Here is a 27862-nt window from a genome sequence, read left to right on the forward strand (position 1 = left end):
TCCAATAGGCAGGGGAGGAAGATGGAAATCCCAACTCAGGTCAAACTGGGTCAAACCCCAGAGGTTTCGTCTCTTTGGAGCCCTGTCCCTGTTCTCAGCTGGTCTGTACTTGAATTAGAGGTTGCAGGTGGATTTGTGACACTGGGAGGGGGTTAAGTGACTTCTTAGGGCCGAGAGAGAAAGGAGCACAGAATGCAAGTGGGACCCTGAATTTGCCTCTAGAGTGCTCGAGCTGAGCTGAGCTGGGGGTCTAGGTGTTGTAGCGTTGGATTCCCTTTTGGCCTCTGCTTTGGGCCATGGCATCATCCAAGGAGCTGTCATCAGTTAGGCTGATGTAAGAGCTGATGGCCTCCCGGAGCCCCTCACTGAGGAGAGGGGACTCCCCTAGGGTAGGTGCTTCAGAGAACAGGAGGGAGCTGTGGAGAGGGAAAGAGAGTTGGGTCAAGGAGGCTCATCCTACACCCTGCTCTCACCACACAATTCAAGTTTGTACCACCTGAAAACTCCCAGTGGCTCCCCATTCTCTCAGCCAAAACCTCAGCTTGACTTTTCCATTCAGGACTGGTGCTTTCTGTTCTACCCCATCTTGTCTGACACTTCCATCCTGGCCATCTTTGGCATCTGGGCATGCCTTCTATCCACTTCCTCTTTCTCCTTCCTGCCAGTCCCGGGACAGTCCTGCTGAGCCTGGGTTGGTCTCTATGAGATCAGTCAGTACTCACCAGCTTGCCGGTGTCCCCGAAGGTGACAGGCTCATTTGGGTTTGTGGGTTCCCGGGTTGGGTCCCTCTATCTCCTTTGTTCTGCCTTCATGTTCCAGGGGTCCCCTTACCTGTCCAGCTCTTTCCAATTGAGTGGTGCTCTCTGCACAGTCACAGGTAGGGGTATGGACTTGCCAGGCTGTGGGCCAGCCCTCCGCAGGGTACAGGGTTCCTTGAGGAGGCAGCAGATGTCATCTGCCAACTCTGAAGAAAGAGTTCCAGACCCTTGACATGGCTGACTCCAGCCCCACTTTCCTCCCTAACAACCCCCTCCCTCACCCTGACAGCTTTCCGCATTTGGCATGTGGAGGCACGTTCAAAAAAGAATGATGGGGCCACCTGGCTCGTTCAGTCAAGAGAGACTCATGATCTTAGGGTCCTGAGTTCAGGCCCCAGGTGTAAAGATTACATTTTTTAAAAAAAAGTGATAGGACACAAGCCTCAAGCTGTTGATCTAGGAGGGGGCTGAGATACAATCAGGTCATTCTAGGCTAAGTTTCGAAGATTGAATTGGCTGTGGTTTTGGGTAGGTTGATGGTACTCTTTGAAAATACCAGTTTCTGGTTAGGAAAGTGCTTTGGGAAGAAGAAAGCTAGAGAATACTTCATCTCTATGTGTTCTGTCCGTATCTACTGCACAGACACACCCTCTAGAAAACCCCTGATCAGTTTTCCCAGGCATGGGCTTTCCTCTCTGCCCCCTTTGACACTGCCATCGTGGCTACCTGCTCCAGTCCCTATAACAGGACAAGCACCAGGAAATGCTGAGAGTCAACTAAATTGCACAACAGCAACAGCTCTGGGCCTAGTTCCTGTGGAGAGAACTGTGCCTACCATTGAGGTCTTGGACTCAGAACCACAGTGTAGGTGAGGCACTGGCCCATGTTCACATGGGAGGACTTTATGGCTCTGTCAGTGCATGGGATGAAGACAGAGGTCCTGGCCTACGTTCTTGGCACATTGGTATGGAGATGCAGAGGTCCCTCTTCTGCCTGTCTGGATATTCTCCAGCAAGTGAAGTGTCCAAGAGTATAACTGTCTGCCCCCCACACCCCACGTCCCAGTCTAATGGAAGCAGGAAATGGCCATACCAGAATAGTGATCCACTAGGGCCTGGAGTGATGGGAAGGTGAGGCGTGGTGAGATATACAGCCAGCCATTATCAAGGCGATGGATCCTGTAGTGTCTGATCCGGTCCCACGATGCAGGGCGGCTAAGGCGGACTGACAGGGAGTAACAACCTGAGGAGGAAAGGGTATGGGGCAGGACTGAGGCCCTGCTCGGACCCACCCCCAACCCAAGTTGGGAGAAGAAAGACATGAGATGGTCACCAGGCCCAGACAGAAGGGAAGTAGATAGGGGAGGGATGAAGACTTGCTCTCTTGGCCATAAATGCCCACACATTCTTAAGCGATAGGACTCTTGTGAGGATGAAATGAGATCATTCATACAGCACGCAGGACAGGGCTGGGCACAGTTTACGTGAATATTAAATGGTGGCTATTATTATAGACTCAAGTGTCCAGAAGTGTTAGAATGTGAAAACTTGGCTCAGTGGGTTAAGCCGCTGCCTTCGGCTCAGGTCATGATCCCAGGGTCCTGGGATCGAGTCCCACATCGGGCTCTCTGCTCAGCAGGAAGCCTGCTTCCCTTCCTCTCTCTCTGCCTGCCTCTCTGCCTACTTGTGATCTCTCTATGTCAAATAAATAAATAAAATCTTTAAAAAAACAAAAACAAAACAAAAAAAAGAATGTGAAAACTTGTCAGTAGATCAGCAAGGATGTGCCGAAGTTGAGGAACTCTTACTGTGCTGATGTTAAGATAAATAAGTACCAGCCACTTTGGAAAGAGCATTAACTAGTTAAACATGCACCTCACAACCAGCAGTTTCATCCCGGCATGTTAGCTTAGAAATACAAGAGCAAGAATATTCCAAGCAGCTTTGTTTGGAAAAGTCCAAAACTACAAACAGCCTGTATGCCTGCCTCAGAACAGTAATACTGTAGACCAGTATAAGTTAATAACCACTACACACATAAGCATAGAAAAATCTTAAAAATGCACAGAAACAGCAAGTCAGAGAAGTAGATATTCAGCATGACTCTGAAGTTCAAACTGGATATTAAAAAGCAAGGCCTAAATATCTGATAAACACACTTTGAATAATAAAGCAGGCTAAAAGTAAAAAGATGGAAAAAGATGTATCATGAAACAATCATAGGAAAGCTGGAGTAGTTACATTAATATCAGGCAAAGTAAGGGGCACCTAGGTGGCTCAGTCATTAAGCATTTGTTTTCAACTCAGGTCATGATCCCAGGGTCCTGGGATCAAGCCCACGCTCGCATCATTGGGCTCCCTGCTCAGTGGGAAGCCTGCTTCCTCTCCCACTCCCCCTGCTTGTGTTCCCTTCTCTCTCTGTGTCTCTCTCTGCCAAATAAATAAACAAAATCTTAAAAAAATTTTTTTTTAATCAGGCAAAGTAAAATGCAAGCAAGACCAAGAGTATTAACAGAGATAAGATGGAGATATATAGGGGCGCCTGGGTGGCTCAGTGGGTTAAGGCCTCTGCCTTCGGCTCGGGTCATGATCCCAGCGTCCTGGGATCGAGCCCCGCATCGGGCTCTCTGCTCAGCATGGAGCCTGCTTCCCTTCCTCTCTCTCTGCCTGCCTCTCTGCCTACTTGTGATCTCTGTCTGTCAAATAAATAAAATCTTAAAAAATAAAAAAATAAATAAAAATCTTGAATTTGTATGCACTCAATTGCATACAAATGCAGAGATTCAAAATATATGAAGCAAAACTGACAGAATTAACAGAAGAAATAGATATCCATGATTATAATTGGAAATTTCAATACTCCTCTCTCAGTACTTGATGGGACTAAAAATCATTAGAGATATAGAAGACTTGAACAATACGATCAACCAATTTGACTTCATTAACATAGAACAGGGCACCAACAGGATACATTTTCTCTTAAGTACACATGGAATATTCAAGATAGGCTGTATCTGGAAAATCCCCAAATACTTAGGAATAACCCAGAAATCAAAGAAGAAATCACAAGAAAAATTAGGAAATATATTTGACTTTTTTTCTTTTTAAGTAAACTCTATACCCAGGTTGGGGCTTGAACTCAGTACTCTTGAGATCAAGAGCCACATGCTCTACCAACTGAGCCAGCCAGGCACACTTTTTTTTTTTTTTAAGATTTATTTATTTTAGAGAGGGAGGCAGGAGGGGCAGAGGGAGAGGAAGAAAGAATCTCAAGCAAACTCCCTGATGAGCATGAAGCACAACGTGGGACTTGATCTCATGACACTGACATCATGACCTGAGCTGAAACCAAGGGTCAAATGCTCAACCAACAGCCACCTAGGCATCCCTGGGCACCCCTTTTATTAACAGTCACTTTTTAAGAAATATATATATTTTCAGGGGCACCTGGGTGGCTCAGTCGTTAAGTATTGGCCTTTGGCTCAGGTTGTGGTTCCAGGGTCCTGGGATCGAGCCCCGAATTGGGTTCCTTGCTCAGCAGGAAGCCTCCTTCTCCCTCTCCCACCACCCCCTGCTTGTGTTCCCCCTCTTGCTGTCTCTCTCTCTCTGTCAAATAAATAAATATTTTAAAAAGAGTTTATGTAAAATTGGTGTTTTTGTCTTCTTCAAATTTTTTTTTTCTTCTTCAAATTTTTTTTAAAGATTTTATTTACTTGAGAAAGCACAAGTGGGAGAGGAGGGGCAGAGGGAGAGGGAGAAGCAGACTCCCTGCTGAACAGGGAGCCCAGTGTGGGACTTGATCCCAGGACCCTGGGATCATGACCTGAGCCAAAGGCAGACACTTAACCGACAGAGTCACCCCGAAACCCCTCATTAAATGTTTGATAGAACTAACTAGCAAAGCAATCTGGACCCAGGGTCTTCTTTGCAGGAAGTTTTAAAATTATGAATTCTATTTAGGTAATAGATATAGGGCTATTCAAATTTCTATTTTTTATATCAGTTTTGGTGATTTCTGTCTTTTAAGGAATTTGTCCATTTCATCCAAGTTGTAGAATTTACTGGAATAAAGTTGCTCATCATATGCCCTTATTATTCATTTAATGTGTGTAGGATCTATAGTGATGTCCCTCTTCATTCCTTATATTGGTAATTTATTGTTTATTTCTTAATCAGTTTTGTTTAGCCACCCAGGCATCCCAAGATTTATCATTTTTTTGAAGTAATCTCTATGCCCAACGGGGGGCTTGAATTCATGACCCTGAGATCAAGAGTCACATGCTCTACAAACTGAGCCATCCAAGCAGCCATGAGGTTTATCAATTTTATCAATCTTTTGGGATAATTGACTTTTCTCTATTGTTTTTTTTTTAAGATTTTATCTATTTATTTGACAGAGATTGAAAGATCATAAGCAAGGAGAGCGGTAGGCAGAAGGAGAGAGAGAAGCAGACTTCCTGCAGAGCACTTGGATCATGACGCAAGCCAAAGGCAGATGCCCAACCAACTGAGCCACCCAGGTGCCCCTATTGGTTTTTTTTTTTTATTTCATTTACTTTTGCTTTAATCTTTATTTCATCCCTTCCATCTAAATTTATTTTTCTCTTTCTAGCTTTTCTTTTTTAAGATTTTATTTATTTGTGACAGAGAGAGATGGTGAGAGAGGGAACACAAGCACAGGGGAGCTGGAGAGGGAGGAACAGGCTCCCCACTGAGCTGGGAGCCTAATACAGGGCTCGATCCCAGGCTGCTGGGATCATGACCTAAGCCGGAGGCAGACACCTAAGGACTAAGCCACCCAGATGGCCCTCTTTCTAGCTTCTTTTTTTTTTTTTTTTTAAGATTTTATTTATTTATTTGACAGACAGAGATCACAAGTATGCAGAGAGGCAGGCAGAGAGAGAGGAGGAAGCAGGCTCCCCGCCGAGCAGAGAGCCCGATTCAGGGCTTGATCCCAGGACCCTGAGATCATGACCTGAGCTGAAGGCAGAGGCTTTAACCCACTGAGCCACCCAGGTGCCCCTCTTTCTAGCTTCTTAAGGTAGAAACTTTATTTTATAAAGTTTCTTTTCTTCTTTCTTTTCTTGAAATGTAAGCATTTAAAGCTACAAATGGGGGCTCCTGGCTGGCTCAGTCAGTAGTCCACATAACTCTCAATCGAGTTCAAACTCCACATTGGTCATAGAGATTACTTTAAAATAATAAATAAGCTACAAATGTAACTTTATTGATTTAGCTGAGCTAACACATTTTTGTATTTTCATTTTTTTTTCAACTATTTCTTTTTTTTAAGATTTTATTTATTTATTTGACAGAGAGAGAGATCACAAGTAGGCAGAGAGGCCACAATGTGGGGCTCGATCCCAGGACCCCGAGACCATGACCTGAGCCAAAGGCAGAGGCTTTAACCCACTGAGCCACCCAGGAACCCCTGTATTTTCATTTTTTAACTAAAAATATTTTCTAAAGGGACTACTGGGGCCCCTTAGACATTCTCTAACAATGGGAACATGCTCAGTAGGGAGTCTGCTTCTCCCTCTCCCTCAGCCGCTCTCCTTGCTTATGCTCTCTCACTCTCTCTCTGTCAAATAAATAAATAAAATCTTTTAAAATATTTTTTATTGGGGCGCCTGGGTGGCTCAGTGGGTTAGGCCACTGCCTTCGGCTCAGGTCATGATCTCGGAGTCCTGGGATCGAGCCCCACGTCGGGCTCTCTGCTCGGCGGGAAGCCTGCTTCCTCCTCTCTCTCTGCCTGCCTCTCTGCCTGCTTGTGATCTCTCTGTCAAATAAATAAATAAAATCTTAAAAAAATAAAAAAATAAAAAAATAAAATAAAATATTTTTTATTTATTTGACAGAGAGAGTACAAACAGGAGGAGCAACAAGAAGAGGGAGAGGCAAGCTCCCCACTGAGCAGGGCACCGGATGCAGGGCTCGATCCCAGAACCTTGGGACCATGACCCGAGCAGAAGGCAGATGCTTAATGGACTGAGCCACCCAGGTGCCCCCAAATAAATAAAATCATAAAAAGAAAAAAGGAACATAAAAAAAAAGGAGGGAGGGCACCTGGGTGGCTCAGTGGGTTGAGCCTCTGCCTTCGGCTCGGGTCATGATTCCAGTGTCCTGGGATTGACCCGCATCGGGCTCTCTGCTTGGCGGGGAGCCTGCTTCCTTTCCTCTCTCTCTGCCTGCCTCTCTGCCTACTTGTGATCTCTGTCTGTCAAATAAATAAATAAAAGCTTAAAAAAAAAAGGAACATCAATGTAATTCACTATGTAAATAAAGGAGGAAAAACCATGATCACCTGAAGAAATGTAGAAAAATCATTTGACAAAATTCAATACTCATCCTGATTAAAAAACAACAACCACAAAACTACAAATAGAAGGTGGAATAGTTTCCTACTGCTGCTATAACAAATTACCACAAATTCAGTGTCTCAAAATAACATGAATCTATTATCTTATCATTCTGGAGATCATAAAACTGAAATGGATTTCACTGAACTAAAATCAAGGTATCAGCAAGCTTGTGTTTCTTCTGTGAGCCCTAGAGGATAATCCATTTTTTGCTTTTCCAATTCCTAGAAGCCACCTACATCCCTTAGCTCATGGCCCTTTCTCCATCTTTAAAGCCAACAGCATAACATTCATCTCAATTTCTCTTTCAAACACTGATCTTCCTGCCTCTCTCTTATAAAGACCCTTGGGATTTCATTGGGCTTATCTGAATAATCCATGACAATCCCCCCATCTCAGAATCCTCAACTTAGTCACATCTACAAACTCCCTTTTACAACGAAAGGTAATATATTCACCAGTTCCAGAGATTAGGACCAAGACATCTTGGGGTTGAGGGGCTATTATTCTGCCTACCACAGAAGCTACTTTCAACCTGACATAGAGTATCTGTGAAACATCTATAGTTAATATCTAATATAGTTAATCATATCATACTTAATAAGAAAGACTGAATTTTTCCTCCCAACGTTGGGAACAAAGAACAAGAACATTCTAACCACTTTATTCATTGTACTAGAGGTCCTAGTCAGTACAATAAGGCAAGAAAAAGAGATTAAAGGCATATAGGTTGGAAAATAAGCAAATTGTATTTACAGATAATGTGATTACATATGTAGAAAATCCTAAGTAATCTCTAAAAACCTACTAGGATTAATAAGTGAATTTAGCAAGGCTACAGTATATAAAATCAATATACATTGGGAAGTTTGGAGTAGGATTCCTGCTTCCTTTTCCTTGTTCTCTCCCTGACTCTGATGGCTCCTTGACTTTTTTACCTTTAAGAAGAATCTCTACTTGGGTGCCTGGGTAGCTCAGACAGTAGTAAAGTATACGAGTTTTGATCTTAGGGTTGTGAGTTTGACCTCCACGTTAGGTATAGAGATTACTTAAAATCTTAATTAAAAAAAAAAGTCTCGGGGTGCCTGGGTGGCTCAGTGGGTTAAGCCTCTGCCTTCAGCTTAGGTCATGATCCCAGGGTCCTGGGATCAAGCCCCACATCAGGCTCTCTGCTCAGCAGGGAGCCTGCTTCCTCCTCTCTCTCTGCCTGTCTCTCTGCCTACTTATGATCTGTCTGTTAAATAAATAAAATCTTTAAAAAAAAAAAAAGTCTCTTCTAGCTGAGCTGTGGCTCTGAAATAGCTCTGTGGTTGGGAAAGAGCTAATGTATCTGAAAATAAGCCTGAAGGCCAACCAAGCCAGCTGAACTAAGTGACTAAGTCCCCATATCCCCTGCGTGGTTCTGCAACCACCCCACGCTGCTCACTGTCTCCACTGTTGCTGAAACTGGGAAGGGTACCACACTGAGTATCTAGCTGGTAGGCTCAGGGATAACAAGCTCCATGAACCCCATGTGGGGTTGACAACCCCACTGTGGAGACAGGTCACCTACCAATGCCATCTGTGACCAGCCTTGGGCTGGTATCGCAAGTTCCTTCTCACGGCTCCATCCAGTCCCAAATACCTCTGCTCTCTCCCAGAGCCAGGACATCTCCACTTTAACTCAGACTCCCTGGGTTCAAATCCCACAAACAACCACATGTTAGAACACCCCTGTTGCCCCAAGCTTACTAGCTGTGTCTCTAGGCACATTATTTGACTTCTCAGATCTGTTTCTTCATCTGTAAGGGGAGATAACAATTCTCACCATGTCACCAGATCAGCTCAAGGATTCAAGTGGTGAAGCAAGGGAAAGCATTTAGGAACATCTGGCATGCAGCAAGCACCCAATAACCTGTATCAGGCCTATAGTCCTTTGCTCACACTGTTCCTTTCGTAGGGAAGACCCTTCCGCCTGAGTAACCACCAGTCTTCCCTTCACAACTCCGTTCTGCTCAACCTCCTTCTAGAAGACCTTCCCTGCAGGAGAGAAGGTCCAGCTCTAAGCTTGCCCAGGCAGCAGTGCTTCTGTGGCACCAAGAGTCCTGCTCTGCCATCGCCTGTCCCTCAGCCCTATCCCTCACCCCAGAACACACATAACCAACCGTGAGCCTCCTGAAGGATGGTTCTGATGTATCCTTCCTCCATCTGCCCATCTCAGAAAACAGCAGTGCTGTGCATCTATTACTAAGCTCTAATCCTGGAGTCAGGCTCACAGCTTCCCTTCTCTCCCACCTCACATACCGCCCGACAGCAAACCCTACTGGCTATATTCAGAATATATCCAGAATCCGACCACTCTCACTCGGCAGAACCTACAACAACGTCCCAAGTGGCTTCCCGTTTCCTCCTCATCACCCCAACCCCAAATCCTCTCTTTGAAGCAGTGGAGGGATCAGTTCAGGTCACTCCCCTGCTGAGAGCCAAAGTCCCCACCCCGACCTGACTCCCAACGACCTCGGATTGCTGACTCCCAGCACACCTGTCCCTGCTGAGGATGCATCTACTGCAGGCCTTTGTATACTTGCACATGTCCCGTGACCCTGCTCCTCTTAGGCAGCTTTCTTTTTTTTTTTTTTTTTTTTTTTGCCTCCAATTCCATTTTAATTTTTTTTTCTTTTTATGTCTTTCCTTAAATATACAGTCCATCACCTTGGCTCAGTACATGTCACCAAAAATTCTCCAGGGATTTCATGGTTTGGACCTCGGTGGCGCAGCTGGCCCAGGACTATCCATGCAGGGAGGCCTGCACCTCTGACAGTCGGTTACAGCTCGGCGTGCTCATCCTCTGTGCTTTGTGGTACATATCTGTATCACCGAAGTAGCGGGGCCGGTATAGCAAGCCTTCCTTCTGCTGCTTCTCCTTCCAGCAGTTGTTTTCGGAGGTTGGCGATATAATCGTCTTCCACGTTCCGTTCAACTGTTTTGAGGCTGGAGCCTGTGTACTCCTTAGAGAAGGTGTCTGCCACATAGTAGACGACATTCAGGTGGTCAGTGACTCGCCTGTGGACGTGGCCCACCGACGGCCTTGGGCTCAGGCTGTATGGGGGGCTGGAGACCATGAGCTGGCTGAGAGCTGACATGAGGATCAGGATGAGGGTAGGCATCAGTTGAACAAACACCCCTAGCCTGCCGTCACCCTGGTTCTCCCTGCGGTCCTGCCTTTGTTGGTAGGTATAGTGCATGCGGCCGTTGCTGTAGATGTGGACATTACTAGACGGGAAGCCACCGCCAAAGAACATGTTGAAGAGGTCCTCAGGGGAGATGTCAGCCTCAAAGCCACGGTAGAAGTCCCCATGCCCATGGCCATGCCAGGCTGCCTGGCTCTTGTCGTCACTGAACTGGTCATACTGCTTCCTTTTCTCTGGGTTACTAAGTACCGCATATGCTGTGCCAATGGCTTTGAAAGCTTCAGTGGCACCCGGTGCGTGGTTCTTGTCTGGGTGGAACTTGAGGGCCAGCTTGCGGTAGGCCTTCTTTAGGTCCTCATCGGAGGCCCCTCTGCTCACCCCCAGGATCTCATAGTAATCTTTACACTGCTTGACCCTTTTCACTGCTGCTACTTGCTCTGCTGTGTAGCCTTTGGTGCTCTCTCCTCCTCCAGCTTCTCCGTTGGCCGAGGGGGCATCGGTCCCACCTGGTTTCCTGTGGGTCGTGTCTGTGGGCTGGGGATGGTCACCGGCAGACTGCGGTTTCTGGTTGAGGGACTCGATCAGGGCGCAAACTCGCGGCATCGGGTACAGCCGCTGAGCCTTCTCCAGGAAGCGGAGCGCCCGGTCGGGCTGGCTACTCTGGATGGCCTTAAGGGCGATGCTAATACAGCGCTCGGCTTCATCCTTGTTGGATTCCATGGCAGAACCAGAGCGTGGAACCAGGGAGGGGGAGCCTTAGGCAGCTTTCTTGTTTCCATGTGGCACTTACCATGATCAGACACGTCCTTATTTATGTGTTTGCTGTCCATTTTGCCAATTGGTTTGTGGACAAGGATTTTGCTTTTTATATCATTGAATCCCCACTGCTTACAACAATAGTAGGCACAGAATCACCACACAAGAGCCATTTGTTGAATGAATGAATGAATGAATGAATGAATGAATCTCTGGGATAAATGCCAGACAGAGCCGTGATTACAAGCAGTTTGGAGGAGTGTTTTACTATTTGCACGCCTCTCCCATCTGTGAACACGTAGTATTGGGGAAAAGTCTTCCCCAGCTCTTCATCCTCTCCCCTCCCCCATTGTCTTTTCATGCACTCATTCACTCATTCATTATTCAGTATACATCCCTTGAGCACTGGCTATGTGCCCTGCACAAGGCCCGACAAGACATAATTAGATCTTTGTACTCTGGGAAGGAAATGCTGTCCTGCCCGTACTTCCCACACTGGAATTTTCCTTTACGGTCCCCATTTCAAATATTTAGCTCTTGTGCTCTTAAACCACATACCCCAGTTTTTTTGGTTTTGTTTTTTCTTTTAAAACTAAGTTTACAGTAGCTACAAAAGTGGTCTGAGAGCAAAGGGTGGCAAATAGCCTGGGGAAATAACATTGAAATGGGTCATGAAGAGTGAGTATGAGTTCAAGTGGAAGAATGGAGGATAGGTCTTTCCAAGATTGAGGGAGGAGTGTGTGCAAGGATGCAGCTGTGGAAAGAAGAAGTTGGTTTATTCACAGAATGTTCTGGTGGGCAGTGAGCCAGAAGAGAGGCTGCGGAAAGGAATGGTAGGACCTGTGGCTGGGTACAGGGGTTGGAGGGAGACACACTGGGGAAAAGGCATGGAAGGTACAATATCTTGGATTCCAGAAAGTTCCAGCTCCATAGCCTATGTCACATCTTAGCCTGCAGGGACCTCTGGGGCGAGGCACCATGTTTCCCCTGGTGTTCTAATGATGATACCAGGAGGTGGGGTGGGGTCCACAGCGGTATGAGGGATTGGATTAGAAGCTGTGTGTGGGAGATGGGCCTAGCAGGACCCTCCTGACCTTCCTCTGCTAAGGCCTCTGAGAAGCTGATAGCCTTGGACCTTCCACTGTCTGCGTCCTGAGGACAAGAGCCATAACTTAGCAGGCCTGACTCAGAAGAAATGCTCAACAAGTGCTTCCAAGATGACAGAATGGACAGAAGTGAACCCCGCCCCATGGTGGGAAGCATGGCTTGATCATCAGTCTTCCTTAAAGCACCCACCAAAGAAGAGAGACGCAGTAGGTCAGCGGGGAGGCGAGGGGGTAATGCTGTGGAGGACTTGGCCTTGCTGCTGACCTTTAGAGCAATCCTATGACCTCCACAAAGTCGTCAGTGTCCCTTCACAGACCAAGGTTTGGGGTCTGATACAGACTCTGCCATGACTTCCCCCAGGTTTAGGACATAAATAGGTATGCCAGAGGGACCCTAGGGAAGATAGAGAGGTCTTCCCCTCCCTGGCAACTCTGAGTAGGGTTCTTGGGAGCTCACAGGCCCCAGGCCTTCCTCCTCAGTCTACACACAGACTCAAACTCCCCAGCAGAATTCCCTTCCCAGAGGTATATTTGGACATCGGTGAAAAGAAAAGGTGATTCTGATACCATTCACTCAATCACTAATTAATTAGTATTACATATAACAAGGTGCATTATGTAACTGTAAAAAAAAAAAAATTGTCTCTTACTACTTAATTCTGGTTTCCCTAGAATGGAACTGTGTTTTCAAACATAAAAGAACATAAGAACCATCCAGAGACCTTGTGAAGGAAGCAGATTTCTGACTTCTGAGCCCAGTAAATAGTCAGATTTGAAAGGGACCCAAGAGTCTTTCCCTGACAATTCTGAGTCTGAGAACTAGTTTGAGAACTAGTATTCTATAATGTTACCCAGGTCCCATAGAGCTGCAGTGCCAAACATTTTTTTTTTTTTTTAATGTAGGTTCCACAACCAGCATGGAGTCCAACACTAGGCTTGAACTCATGACCCTGAGATCAAGACCTGAGCTGAGATCAAGAGTCAGATGCCTAACAAACTAAGCCACCCAGGTACCACCAAACTTTTTTTGGCTACAAACCACAGTATGAAATTTTACACTGCGACCTAGGACACACTTAAAATTGCCTAAGTCATGTGCACCCGGCTGATTCAGTCAGTTAAGTGCCCCACTCTTGATTTTGGCTCAGGTCATGATCTCAGCGTCGTGGATCAAGACCTGCGTTGGGCTCTGTGCTGAGTGGGAAGTCTGAGGATTCTCTCTCTCCCTCTGCCCCTCCCCACTCTGGTACACACTCTCACTCGATCTGTAAAATAAATAAATAATCTTTAAAAATAATTAGGGGCACCTGGGTGGCTCAGTCAGTTAAGCATCTGACTCTTGGTTTCTGTTCAGGTCATGATCTCAGGGTTGTGAGATTGAACTGCTTGTTGTGCTTTGCTTGAGGTTCTTTCCCTCCCCCTCTGCACCTCCCCCTGCTCATGCTCTTTCTCTAAAATACACAAAATCTTAAAAAAAAAAACAAAACCTCATTGTTAAAATAAATACAATCTTTTAAAAATTACCTAAAACAAAAATAGGATGAAACAATATTCTTCCCAACCCCAGTAATGCACCTGGAATGTTCTGTGCTTCAAACGCTCCCTGGTCCAGATCCACTAAATGAAGGGGTCGCAACCCTGGCTGCATATCAGAATCACCAAGGGAACTTTTATATCTTCTAGGGCCAAGCTCACAGCCCTGACCAATTAAATCGGAAACTCAGGGGTGCCTGGGTGGCTCAGTCAGTTAAGTATCTGACTCTTATTTTTTTTTTTTAAGATTTTATTTATTCATTTGACAGAGAGAGTACAAGCAGGGGAAGGGGAGAGGGAGAAGCTGAACAAAGAGCTCCCTGCTGAACAAGGAGCATGATGTGGGACTGTATCCCAGGACCCCGGGACCATGACCTGAACCAAAGGCAGATGCCCAACCGAATAAGCCACCCACGCGGCCCAAGCATCTGACTCTTGGTTTTGGCTCAGGTCTTGATCTTGATCTGGGTTGTGGATTAGAGCCCCATGAGGATTGTGGGTTCAAGCCCCAGAAACTCTGGGAGTTGGGTGCAGGCATTAGTAATGTATAAAGCTCCCCAGATGATTCCAACTTGAAGCCAAGGTCTAGATGGGCATTTTTTTTTTTTTTTTTTAAGTAATCTCTGCCCAACATGGCACTCAAACTCACAACCACAAAATCAGGAGTCACATGCTCTACCAACTGAGCCAGCCAGGTGTCCCCAGATCAGTGGTTCTTTTTCTTTAATTATATTATTATTTTAATTTATTTATTTGAGAGAAAAAGAGAGCAGGAGGAGGGGCAGAGGGGGAGGGGGAGAGAGAGACTCTCAAGCTGACTCTGCACTGAGCACAGAGCTGGACATTGGGTCAATCTCACCACCTTGAGATCATGACCTGAGCCCAAAGTGAGAGTCAGACACTTAAATGACAGCCATCCAGATGCCGCCAGATCAGTGATTCTTAAAGTGTGGTCCCCACGGCAGCAGCAGCATAACCTCCAAACTTGTTTGAAACGTAAATTCTCAGGCCCTGCCCAAGACCCACCAAATAAGAAATCTGGGTGTGTGGCCAGTTCTTTGTTTTAAGCCCTCTGGGTGATTCTGATGGCCACCCGGATTTGAGACCCACTGCTCTATAACCACTGAACTAAACTGATGCGGGTTTTAACCGGCAGCTTGACAAATACTGTCCTAAAAGAAGACTCAGATGAGAGATTAGAAATTAGTACTGGAGAAACTATTTCCTTTCCTGCAGAACTGACAAATCTCTTCCTTTTGTGATAATGAGAGCTGCATTCTGATCGACCCCCTTTTGGGGTTGGCTATGGGGAAGCTCAGAGTCAAATCTATTCTTAATCCCAGCAATCATGTGTATGTTTATGGATCTTTAATTTTTTTTTTTTAAGATTTTTTATTTATTTATTTGACAGAGATCACAAGCAGGCAGAGAGGCAGGCAGAGAGAGAGGAGGAAGCAGGTTCTCCGCTGAGCAGAGAGCCCGATGCGGGGCTCGATCCCAGGACCCTGAGATCATGACCTGAGCCGAAGGCAGCGGCTTAACCCGCTGAGCCACCCAGGCGCCCCAAGGATCTTTAATTTTTTAAAAAAGATTTTACTTATTTGTGGGGTGTTGTGTGGCTCAGTCATTAAGCATCTGCCTTTGTCTCAGGTCATGATCCCAGAGTCCTGGGATCAAGCTCCGCATCAGGCTCCCTGCCCGGTGGGGAGCCTGCTTCTCCCTCTCCCCCTCCTCCTGCTTGTGTTCTCTCTCTTGCTGTGTCTCTGTCAAATAAATACATAAAATCTTTAAGAAAGTAAAAAAGCTGGGACGCCTGGGTGGCTCAGTTGGTTAAGCCTCTGCCTTCGGCTCAGGTCATGATCCCAGCATCCTAGGATAGAGTCCCACATCGGGCTTCCCGCTCAGCGGGAGCCTGCTTCTCCGTCTGTCTCTGCCTGCCACTCTGCCTGTGCTCACTCTGATAAATAAATAAATAAAATCTTAAAAAAAAAAGATAAAAAAGCTTTTACTTATTTCTTTGACAGAGAGAGAGAGCGCACATGCACATGTGTGAGCACAAGCAGGTGGAGGGACAGAGGAAGAGGGAGAAACAGACTCACAGCTGATCAGGGAGCCCAGTGCTGGGCTTTGGGATCATGACCTGAGCTGAAGGCAGACGCTTAACCGACTGAGCCACCCATGTGCCCCTATTTATGGATATTTAAAGATCGTTTTCTGCTTTCTCCTTTATTTCCCAGCCAGTTCCTCTTGTATATGCGCCTTCTTAGGAAGGGGCAGTAAGTTCTGGTCACTATGTGGTTGTGGCTGAATGAGACCAAAAAAGAGGGGGTATGGGGCAGTTGAGCACAGAGCACTTCCTGTGGCTTCTCAAGCTCCCTGGGGCCTGGTTTGCAGCACCCCTGCCCCAGTCAGCTCCACTGCTGCGGTTTCCTGTTTGTAGCCTGCACTCAGGCCAGCCCCCAGCCCCAGCCAGCCTTTGGGTGTAGGGGGGAAGGTAATGCTGTCTGTAAAGTAGCAGGAGAGGCTGGGGGGAGGTCAACCCAGCGAGCTTCTGAAAGAAGAGGAGGAGAGGCAAAGATGTGCTGGAGGGGACCCCGAGAGGGAGACCAAGAGCAAAGGACCCTGACAACCCACCATGGTTGGTTCAATTAGGGCAAGCACAGAAGACCTGTCCTCATTCCTGAGTATCTCCCCGCTAGTCTACCACTGAGTTTGCAATTCCACCATTATTGTGATATGTGGGCCTTTCTTGGGTATCTGAAGTGAAGAGAACCCCAGCTGGGTTTGAATCCCAGCTTCATTGCTGTATTTACCCTGGCAAATCATTTCTCCTCCCTAAGCCTCAGTTTCCTCATCTGTAAAATGGGGACAGTGGAACTACAATCCTCACAGGGTTGTTTGAAGACACTTAAAGGGCCCACCATAAAAATCAGCATCACCACTTGTGTAACGTCCTTCTCTGCCCCACCGTGAGGGTCTCAGGGCAGCAGCTCAGAGGGAGGCAGGGGCATCAGAGACAGACTCTATTAGCTTTGTGTTTGGTTTGCGAAAGTCCTGTACCCGAAGTGGGAGAAGGCACATAGGAATGTGCAATGTGACATGTCCCTACCCCTCTTCAGGCCTTTGTTTCCCCATCTTACCCATCTATACAGTAGAAAGATCAAGAGCTGACTGAGTTTTCTGGCTGGTGACCCAGGGAGGGCATAGAGACCTCGTGAACTTGACAACTTTTTGCCAAGTTGTGTTTTGGGGAGGGAGGAATCATTGCTGGTCAGGGCAGGGAAATCCTGTGACCATATTCTATTACAAGACCCAGTTGCTAAAGTGTAGGTTGAGCCTGGATCCCCACGGTGGACCATTCACACCCACTTTTAGAAATGGGCTTTTGTGGCAGCAACATGGTGGTCAACGAAACTGCCTGACTCCAAGACCAGGTACTCCAGCCCTTCATGTTTGACCTCCTGCCTATAGCACCAAGCTATCTCTTGGCGTTCAAGGACAAGCCAGGGCTGAGCTTACCCACCTCTCCTGGTCTGGCTCTCCCGGATGAGGAAGGCGCCTCCAGAGTTTCCAGGCAGCAACAGCAGTTCCTCAGCTTTCTCCCGGCTCAGGCCCTCATACAGCCACCTGCAGGAGGGACAGAGAGAGGTCAGCTTGGGCGTGGGTGGGCCAAGACTCTGCTCAAACCCCTCTTCCCTCTCTGGGCCTCAGAATTCCACTTGTACTTTGGTCTCTAAGGGCCCCCCAGCTTTGTGTTGGTCCCGGCTCCAGAAGCTGCAGAGGACAAACTCATGGGGTGAGCCCCGGCCTTTTCTGCCTGGAGACCTCATTCCCAAGTGGTCAGGAGGGCGGGAGAAGGTGGGATGATCACAGACTCCTATCACTGCCCAGCTCCTCTACTACCCCTATGCTAGCCAACTCTCCTTTCCAAGAATTGCCTATGTGTATGTGTTTAATTTTAGTAAATATTTTCTTTGAACATTTTAAAATTTAACTTTGCAGCCAGAAGGCATGCGGGTGAACATGTATTCATTCATTACCAATGAAATGTAACTCCCACTGGAGCTTATTTATGGGTAGAAATGTTGGAACTAGAATGCTCAAGACCATCTAAAGTCTTGGAAAAAATCATGAAACATATCGATCACCATATGTGCCTCCCAAAGCACAGACCTTCGTGACCTACTCCTCGGGGCTTCTTTTACTGCTGGATTGTTGAGTCCTCTGGCCCCCTATTTTCTTTTGTCCTTTCACTTATTCCTCCACCTATATGTCCATGAAGGACTTGACTGCAATGGAAAGTTCAGGGTGGTTTTACAGGAATTTTTTGCTTACTAGTCCAACAGCCTTCTAATGTCCCCAGAGTGATGTCCTGTAGTCCCCAGGAAAACCTAGAGAAGCCAACTCTATGGAAATGGCTGTCTCCCTGTCATCCTGTGAAATTCCACAGTCAAAGCTAGAGTCAGGGTTGAGTTCATTCCAAGGAGATAAACCAGAGAAGCTGTGACCCACTTGGTGCCAGCAGCAAACTTAGCCTAGTTTTATAGTAAATAAAACAAGTCATTCATAGGACTTACAAACACGGAGGAAATAGACGGAGTGGCAAGGGAAGGGGACTTTTGGAGGTGGCCAGTGTCTCCTTGGCTGCAACTTTAGTGCCGCAATGAGGATGCAAAAGCTCTGACCAGTGGGGCCAGGCCAGCAGGAATCACACAGGGGCCAATGACCTCCACGTGAGTGGATTCTGCGAGGTGTCCACATGTCTTGGGAGCGCTGCGCTACTTTCATCAGAGCCAGACATCTGGCAAGCCTCAGAAAAGGAAGGTCATCCAGTGCCAGAGCAGTACTTTCTCTCAGAACAGAAGAGAGGCCATCACAGCACATACAGAGTACCTGCCTGACTCCGTGTTATGCAGGTTGATCCCACTAAAAGACAGGCCCCTTCCTTTCTCTCTCGTGACATAGAATTTGCTCTGAAGTTGGTTTCTTTTGTCACTCACTGGTGGCAAGCGATGGCATCCCCCATGTCCTGCCTACTGTGAGGCCCCTCTTAGAAAGGCAGACTTGCCAAGATACGAGGCGCCACCCCTTCATTTTCTTGCCTCAGGACATTTAGGACACATATGCAGAAGCTCCCTTTCAGAATTCTCCCCCAATGAACTCCCAGCCACCCTCCAAAGCCCAGAGGACGTCTCTATGGGGCCTTCCTGAGGCCCCTCGTCTTGCAGGCTCTTCTTGAGTTCGCTCTTCTTGAGGGCAGGGCCTGGGCCTGATTCTCCCATCCCCAGTTTTGCTCAGTGCAGGACTGGCCATAAAGAACCACACTTGTGGGAAGAGAAAGTAGGAAGTTCCGCTAAGGCAGGGCATGGGGTGTGAACTCACCTGTGGGAGATTCTGGCCACGAGACTGTTGGGAATGCTGTATTCTGTGCCTGAAGCGTCTGATACCACTGTCCACCAGTCTCCATCTCTGGAGAGAGAAAAGAGAGGGGAACTGCTCATTTAGGATTCCTGAGGACCTGCCAGGCTGGCTCCTGCAGCTGGCTGTCTGTCCCACCTATGTTTCCCAGGTCTCCTTGCACAGGCCAGTGCTGCTACCTCCTGGGCAGGAAACAGCAGGATTCTGGGCCCCCTGCAAGGCCCTGCCCACCACCCACAGCTCCCCCCTACAGGTGTGTCAGGCTTCCTAGATCCCGCCATTAGGGCCAAGTGTGAGCTCAGTGCCAAAGGCCATGCTCTTTTCTCCTGGAGGGAGGGGCCCCGTCTCCCGTGAGGGCATCTTCAGGTGCCAGGGGAAGGAAGCAGAGCGCCCCACCCTTCCCCCACTGGGACAGGACTTACTCAGAGATGATAGTCAATGGATCCCCCAGGCTCAGTGACAGCTCCGTGTGCTCGCCTACCGGGAAGGTGCCCAGGGCCACAGCTGTGGCCCTGCTTCTCTCTAGATGGAGGGACAGAGGTGGTCATTTTCTTGACCAGTCCCCTCTCCATGTGAAGTCTACTGGAGTCTGGGCTTTCCACCATCAACCAACCCAACCATGAACACCCTGGGGAGCAGGTCTGCTGGGATCCGAGGAGGACTACCCTGGTATTTGAAGATTTTCCAGTGGCCTCTGAAGAGCCCTACAGATGCCCAGACATCTTTTGGGGTCACTCAGGGAAAGGGTTGGTGTGGCAAGAAGAGTGGGGTTCCTGGCTACAATTGCTTTTTATATGGAGATGTTCAAGAAGGCCTTGATAAAAGGATTCTGCTGCTCAGCAAACTTAAAAACTATAGCTCTAAGCAGGTATCAGCACAGATCTCAGAGCTCAGTTTCTAGAAGGTGGTTTCTGGAAGTTCTAATGATGTGAACACTGAATGGACTAACATTTGGGGCTGAGGTCCAGGGTAAGCATGGGAGGAAGAGGGCTGCTGGAAGGGCCAGTGAAATCACAGATGTGGACAGGCTTTGTAACTGTAGAGTGCCATGCATGTGGGTAGCATGTCTCTCCCATGGCGTTAGTCCAGAATGACCAGTGAAGGTCCGTGCTGTCCCAAGAAGAGGTGGGGTGCCAGGGGCCCACTTTGCCAGGCCTGGCCCAGAGTAGACACCCAAGAGGTATGTGCAGCCCAGTCAAGTGTCCTGGCCTCATGCCTGCCATCCTTTACTGAGCAGCTGCTATGTCAGGATCTGACTGAGTACATCACTCCAGTCCTCTCAAGCTCCTGAGGTAGTCCTCTCTGGTCACCACATCACACAGCAAGGCAACTGAGGTGGGACAGGGCACTGTGCCAGGAGTGGCTCCTATGCCATTCCCTATTCCTCTGCCCATGGGGCGCTGTTGGGGTGGATGACCATTGTGGCTACTCATGGGCCCAGGTTGGGGATACTTGGCAAGACAGTGGTAGCACCTCTCCGAAAAAGGCCCAGACTCCCTGGGATGCTGACATTCAGAGAGGGATTCACAGAGCTAGAGGATGCCAAGCGTCCCCCCTACACCACACCATCACGCCAGGACTGGTCCCAAGGACATGGCGGCCAAGAGGACAGTTTTGAGGTTGGATGGTAGGTGGCAAGTAGCTCCCTCAGCACAGGATGCTCATGCCCTCATCTACCTCAGGGATCAGCCCACCTAGTCTAACGAGACATCCTGATGCCTGTCCAGGCCTTCTCATCCTGGAAAACCCAGCCTCCACAGGCTGCTGAGATTCACTTCACCCACATCCCTCCCTCTCCTTCCTATTTATCCCATTTCAGTAGGGGTCTCTGAAACAAAGGGAAAAGAGAGACACACTTGTCAGCACATCAATGCATCAAGCTATGAAAAACAGTCAAGGTCAACATGAAAAGTTTATGTTTATCTCATAGATGCTCCTGAAGGAGCCAAGGCCTCAGAGGGCTCTGTGATCCCTCTAGACAGATGCCCCAGGAGATGGGGAAGGAGAACAGATGGACAGACAAGGACCGAGGGGATGGGGGGCATCAGTGGGGCAGACCTGGAGCTGGAACTGTGTGGTATAAGGGCCTGTACTCCAGGTGGACACGGGAAGAATGAGACTGTGATCCTGGAAAGGGACTGGTTCCTATGTGTCCTCCCAGACACATGTGCAGATCTATGTGGTGACTCTGGACGGGAGCTTCTCAGAGCTGTGTGCTGCACAGGGCCATCCCACAGGGCCAGAAAATGCCTGATGCCTGCATAACAATGCAAGCAATTCTTGTGGAGAGCCTCCTTCAACAACGGTGAAGCCGAGTGGCCTGGAAGGACCCAATCTCTTCTCCTGGAAGCCCTGGCATTGTGCCCCATGTTGCCCCTGGGCTGCACATGCTGTCCCTGATGGACCCATCTGCCTGGCTGACTCACCTTCATCTTTCACACCCTGGATAAAATGTCCCTTCCTTGGTGAAGCCTTCCTGATGAGTCTCTCAGCACACACTCTTAATCAGAGTCCCTTAAAATGCACTGTCACCAAAATGAACACAATTGTAATGGATTATGGGTTTAGAGCCTGTCTTTGGGGCTTGACTGTCCCTGAAGGCAGGGACTGTGCCTATCTTGTCCATTGCTATACCCCCTGGTCCTGGCACAAGGCCCAGTGTGGGGTAGAGACTTGGTAGATTCTAGATGGATGCAAGACTGATGGGTGAATGATTCATGGGAGGGGCTGCCCCAAATCTGTGTTCCTGCTGGGCTCAGGGGTTGACATACCAAGAGAGAGCCCTTTCCCTCCCCCCTGAAAACCTGTCAGAGAAGGAAATGCAGCTCCCCTCATGTCTCACTGGCAGGGAAAGCCCCCAGAGCACCTGCTGGGGGTCAGCCCCCTCAGCAGCCTGGCCATGACTCAGAGCAGCTTTGGGGCCACGGCCTGTGCTAGATTCAGAGGAAATGAGGGGGAGGTCTGTGTGGTTTCCAGGTCTCTTCCTATAGGGCCTGGTGGGCCCCAGGCTCCCTGCAGACTGAGAGACTAAAAGGAGGCACCTGTCTCCCCACCAGGAGAAGGACAGCACCCAGGGTGTTAATGTCTGTGGGAGGCTGGCATTAGAGAGAGGAATATCTTAGGGCAGGGCTGAGGAGGGGGAGGAGGCTCCAGCCATTGCAGGGAAGTTTCCAGACTGGGGATAGTTTCTGCCCAAACACAGATATCCAGATATCTGGCTCTACAGTCTCCTGGTTCTGCTTAAGTGTATGTCCATGTCCTTCCTCCTAAAAGTACTGCTTGGTTTAGAGTGATTTGTAATCTGTGATGGCTAATTTTGTGTATCAACATGGCTAGCCCACAGTACCCAGATACTAGGTCAAACAGCAGCCTAGAAGTCTAGATGTTGCTGTTAAGATGGTTTTAAGATGAGATAACAATTTAAGTCAGTGGACTTTGAATAAGGCAATTACCTTCCATAATGTGGATGGGTCTCATCCAGTCAGTGGAAGATCTTTTTTTTTAATATAAAGATTTTATTTATTTATTTGATAAGTAAATACAGACAGAGATCACAAGCAGGCAGAGAGAGAGAGGGGAAAACAGGCTCCCTGCTGAGCAGAGAGCTCGATTCGGGGCTTGATCCCAGGACCCTGAGATCATGGCCTGAGCCAAAGGCAGAGGCTTAACCCACTGAGCCACCCAGGCACCCCAAGTCAGTGGAAGATCTTAAGAGAAAAAGAGTGAGGTCTGCCAAGGAAGAGGGAATTCCAGACTTGACTCTGGAATTCTGTAGCATTAACTTCCTTGGGCCTCTGGCCTGCCAGCCTGTCCAGCAGATTTTAGCCTTGCTAGCTCCCACAGTTGCATGAACCAATTTCTTAAAATAAATTCTATGTCTACACACACACACACCCACGTACACATACCCTACTGGTTCTCTTTCACCGGAGAACCATGAATACATCATCAAAACCCCAAATCAGGATGTGATTTGAGAAAAGATTTGTGGGTAATTTGGGGCAACAAGAAACAAATTGGGCCTATAGTTTCGATATCAAAATTATTGAATTCGGGGCGCCTGGGCGGCCCAGTGGGTTAAAGCCTCTGCCTTCGGCTCAGGTCATGATCTCAGGGTCCTGGGATCGAGCCCCGCATCAGACTCTCTGCTCGGTGGGGAGCCTGCTTCCCACCCCCGCCCCAGCCTGCCTCTCTGCCTACTTGTGATCTCTGTCTGTCAAATAAATAAATAAAATCTTTTAAAAAATTATAGAATTTCTAGGATATTTTGATTGTCCAATTGTCTTAAAAACTGGCATTTTTAGTTAGGACTATCTTGAAAACCACAGTTGTAGCCTCAGCTTAGGCATTATAGGTCCTGATTTTTTCCAACTACCATAGCTCTAATTTTGCTTCCAGTATTTCACAGGATAAGAAGGGACACTGTGGGGGCGCCTGGGTGGCTCAGTGGGTTAAGCCTTTGCCTTCGGCTTGGGTCATGATCTCAGGGTCCTGGGATCGAGCCCTACATCGGGCTCTCTGCTCAGCAGGGAGCCTGCTTCACTTCCCCTTTTCTCTCTGCCTGCCTCTCTGCCTACTTGTGATTTTTGTCAAATAAATTAAAAAAAAAAAAAAGACACTGTATCCTATAGAACTTTCTGTGACGAAGGAAATGTTCTGTAACTGTGCTGTCCAATAGGTAGCCACTAGCCACATATGGCTACTGAGCACTTGAAATGCAGCTGGTGTGACTGAGTAGCTACATTTTTTTTTTTTAAAAGATTTTATTTATTTATTTGACAGACAGAGATCACAAGTAGGCAGAGAGAGAGGAGGAAGCAAGCTCCCCGCTGAGCAGAGAGCCTGATGCGGGGCTCGATCCCAGGATACTGGGATCATGACCTGAGCGGAAGGCAGAGGCTTTAACCCACTGAGCCACCCAGGCGCCCCTGAGTAGCTACATATTTAACTTAATTTCATTTTAATGAATTTTACTTTGAATTTAAATGGCCACAGACAGCCATAGGCTATTATAACAGCATACCTTTGCAGAGCTACGAACTGGGGTTGATCTTGGAGTTGCCAGCTCAATTTCTCAATAAACTGACTGAGGAGGAAGGAAACCCTCCTGGTTAACACCTGTCACTCTCCCACATTTTCTAGTTTATCTGGTTGTTCAACATTCTGACTGCTGAAATATAAGCTCCCCCAGAGCAGGGACCCTGCCTACATGGTTCACAGGGAAGGTCCTGGTATACAGCAGGTGCTCATTGACACCAGAAGCCGTGCTGGAGTGGTGGGTCAGGAAGGCTCACAGAGGCAGTAATGTCTGGGGCTATGGGGCTTTACTGTGTCCGGGAAGCCTACCTGCTTGCATGGGCACAGGGCCCGGTTCTTGGACAGAGGGGCTTGAGCTGGGGCTTGGCAGGGTTTTCCCTCTGCTGGGTTGACCTCCCATCGTTCCTCAGCAGAACACTCGGAAGTACATGGCTTAGAGAAATCTGAAAGAGATGCTGCAATGGACACAGAGGCCCTGGTCCCCAGACACCCTCTCCCTCCCCAGCTCGGTCCTGCTGACAAGAGCAATGATTCCCCTCCCGGCAGGACCAGGCTCCAGCCCCTCCACCAGACTCTGAAGAATTTCTTCTCTGCAGCTGGACCCTGTTTCCTCTGGTGGGCCCACTTTTCCATACTCCAGCCATGCTCTGTTCTCTGTTTATGGGCCTTTACCTGTGTGGGGGCCCAGCCACTGGCTGGACTGCTCTTTCCCTTGGGGGCCTGTCTGGATCCCACCCTTCTCTGGGAAGATTTCTCTGAATCCCCCAGCCATCATTCCTATGACCTACTCAGAACCATTTCCTGACCTGGGATCACATTGGCAGGGGACAATGAAAGGACCCATGACTAAGGTTAGAGGTAGGCAAGGGGGATCTGAGGCGGCTTACAACAAGCTCAGGTGACACTGAGCACACAGTTACTGGTGTCAACAGGGCAAAGTAAGATGACTGGGAAGCTGTACGCCACAGGGATGACTGGCAAGTCTTTGGAGGGATTGACTGTTGAGCCATTTCCCTGCTCTTTGCCTCCATTTCCTCGTCTGAAAAAAATGGAGATACCAATACCCAATATTTGGGTCCAAAAGATAAGGCACGCAAGAAGCTCGGTCAGGGCACACTTTTTATTGCGCTCTGAATGTCGCTTCACCAGAGGCCACTCCTGGGAACTTTCCCCATTTTTCTCTTTCTCAGCAACCTGTTGCATTCCTTCCCAAGTTTGGTTTTGTTTTTAGATTTTATTTTTAAGTAATGTCTACACCCGACATGGGGCTCAAAATCATAACCCTGAGATCCAGAGTCACATGCTCTACTGACTGAGCCAGCTAGGAACCCCCCTTCCCAAGTTTTAATTATTCATTTATTAGAGTGTTCACTTGTTTAATGTGCCGTTATTCCACAGCTCAATGAGGACAAAGACCTCTTTTTGCGTGCCTATTTCCTCAACAATTCATAAGGCACCTGGCCCATAAAAGACATTTAACACACTAACTAAATGGACAGTGATTAGTAGCTCTTTGGACAGGTGTCTTATTCTTAGAATAATTTTAATTTCCAGAGTAATGCTAATTTTTTCAAACATTTTATCAAAGTGTTTCAGGGAAGTGTTTTCATTCTTTTCATCCTTTCATTCTCATCATCCTTTTCATGGAGAATAGTTATCCCAGCTTGGTTCCCTGGAGGAGCTCACAGAATGGCAGTGACATAGCAGGTTCTGGCCTTGCCTTTGAACCCCTCACCATGCCTGGATAAGGATGGGTTTCTGTCATTATCATGGAGAGTTCTGTATTCATGGGGATGAAGTTCCTTAATAGAAAACAGGCCCATCTTTAGGAAATGGCTCCTGGTAGCCACTTCCTGCTCAGACTTTGGGATCCTGAAGCCTCAGTAGGACGAGACAGTAGTGCTGCTTCCTGAGGAGGTCTCTAAAGCCCTCACCGCTAGGGCTCCCCTTTACATCAGGTTTTCAACATTCCTGCTGCTCCCCAGCCTTTCCTTTCCCCTTGGGTATCAGATACAAGCTCTATGCTTAACTGTGCAGACGTGAGTCCAGAAAACCTCGGGGAGAGAGCTCTCCTGGGTAGTCTGAGTGATTAATTCAAACCAACCAGGATCCAGTTGTGTGACCTCCTCACGCAAAGCACGTAGCCTCTGTCTCGTCTTTGAATCAGGGATATTACCAACTCCACTGAGTTGTGGGGAGAAGTTGGGGAGCTGACATAGAGTGGGTGCTAAGTAATGGTTAGTTTCCTTTCCCCTCCTTCAGCAAGACAAAGTCACCACAATCACCAACTGCACTAAACCCAGAGACTTCTTCCTACAGAGGATGGAGCTGGGGGATGGACCCAAGAGAGGTAGGAAAACCACACTCAGGCTGGAAACATCCCCTTCCCTGAGCTCTGCCAGCTCCCTTCACCTGGCCTGGTCAGGGCCAGGCAGCTTCCTGGAGGTAAAATAAAGACCACGGGGTCCACGTGCCCGGGAGGTGGTATCGGTCAAAACTTTAGAAATAATCTAATTATTAACTGCACAAGCATTTGAACAATTTACTGTATGCCAGGCACTTTCTTGGGGGCCTGGGCCAGTGGGTAGAAGGAAAGAGTAAAGGCCGCTGAGACCAGCACACTGCCTGCTGTTGTTTTTTGATCTTTTCACTTAACCCTTTGAGAGGCTGGCAGCTTTGAAACCCATTCACATACAGTGATCAGGGCTCAGAGAGGGCACCCTCGTGCTCACTCTCACACAGCTGCTTAGTGCAGAGCTGGGTCTACAAATCCACGTCTTTTGTGTTTTTGTGCTTCTGAAGATATTTCTCAGTGGTGGGGGTAAGTGATGAATTTGGATTGAGCTAAAGGGAGACCTGTCTCTCTCAACTGAGAAATATCACCCTTTGGCAAGGAACTGTAGACTCTATATCTGAAAATGTCTTCAGAGATTAGAATTCAGACTTCTTTCATTCACTGATGTTGGGAGGCTGTAGCCAAGAGGGGGCCCCAAAATCATACAAGCACGTTGGTGACCGAGATGGGACCAGAATGGGCATGAAGACAAGCTGGAGGGCATAATGTAATTCTCGGGGCAGCGGGGGTGGGGGACAGTCAAAGGCAGAAGGAATGCTGGAGCCTGGGTTCCTTCAGGGACTCTCAAAACTACCTCCCTTACATTGTCAACAGAACTTATTTTCCTGGAACTTTTCCCCCCCACTGTAAAGCCCACTCCCAGCCTCTGAGGGGACTAGCATTCCTCACAGTCCCAGGGCTATCAGAAAACAAAAGCAAACGTACTTACTTGATTTCCTGTCATCAAAGCTTGGGGCGGGGGCTCAGCTTAGATGCATGCTTTGGTTGGAGAGGTTAGGACTTCGGAGGGCCCTTCGGAACATCTGCCAAAGTCCTTAGTCCTAGGACACCCAGAATCCTCTCAGCCTGGGAGACTCTTCAGGGAGATGCTCTTGGTAACCCTTTGGGTAGCTCTGCATCTGCTGTGGTCAGCAGTTTGTAGACCTGGGATGAGACAGGAGACTGGTGCTCCTTAGGGACTCCCACAACACTGGACAGCCCTCCCAAGCACAGTCAGGCCAGGGAAGAAGGCCCAGGGCTCTTTCAGCTTTGTCATAGCGTCCTCGGGGCTCCCAGCTCACACCTGCAGGCTCTGTGGTTCTCATAACCACCCATTTCCTCTGACGGCATCACACACCATCAAGGAGCCACCTTCCCCAAGTTCCTGTTTC

The 27862-nt window shown here is 48.1% G+C and overlaps 2 protein-coding genes across 2 annotated transcripts; both read right to left on the reverse strand.

Moving 5' to 3' along the window:
- SLA2 (Src like adaptor 2) lies at positions 1-27790 on the reverse strand. The gene is made up of 8 exons (XM_047744396.1): positions 27421-27790; positions 24446-24579; positions 19522-19621; positions 19064-19150; positions 17205-17308; positions 1851-2000; positions 832-964; positions 1-416 (listed from the first exon to the last, which is right to left on the reverse strand). Exons 2-8 carry the CDS (start codon positions 24534-24536, stop codon positions 251-253), a joined length of 831 nt encoding a protein of 276 aa, XP_047600352.1. The 5' UTR covers positions 24537-24579; positions 27421-27790; the 3' UTR covers positions 1-250.
- On the reverse strand, positions 9717-11033 carry LOC125108507 (dnaJ homolog subfamily B member 12-like). Its single transcript, XM_047744406.1, is given in 3 exon segments — positions 9717-9853; positions 9908-10033; positions 10035-11033. Coding segments are annotated over 3 exon segments (1128 nt in total). The 5' UTR covers positions 11007-11033; the 3' UTR covers positions 9717-9823.
- Positions 27791-27862: the final 72 nt, after the last annotated feature.

The sequence above is a fragment of the Lutra lutra genome, chromosome 9 (genome assembly GCF_902655055.1).
Source record: "Lutra lutra chromosome 9, mLutLut1.2, whole genome shotgun sequence".
Taxonomy (NCBI): Eukaryota; Metazoa; Chordata; class Mammalia; order Carnivora; family Mustelidae; genus Lutra; species Lutra lutra.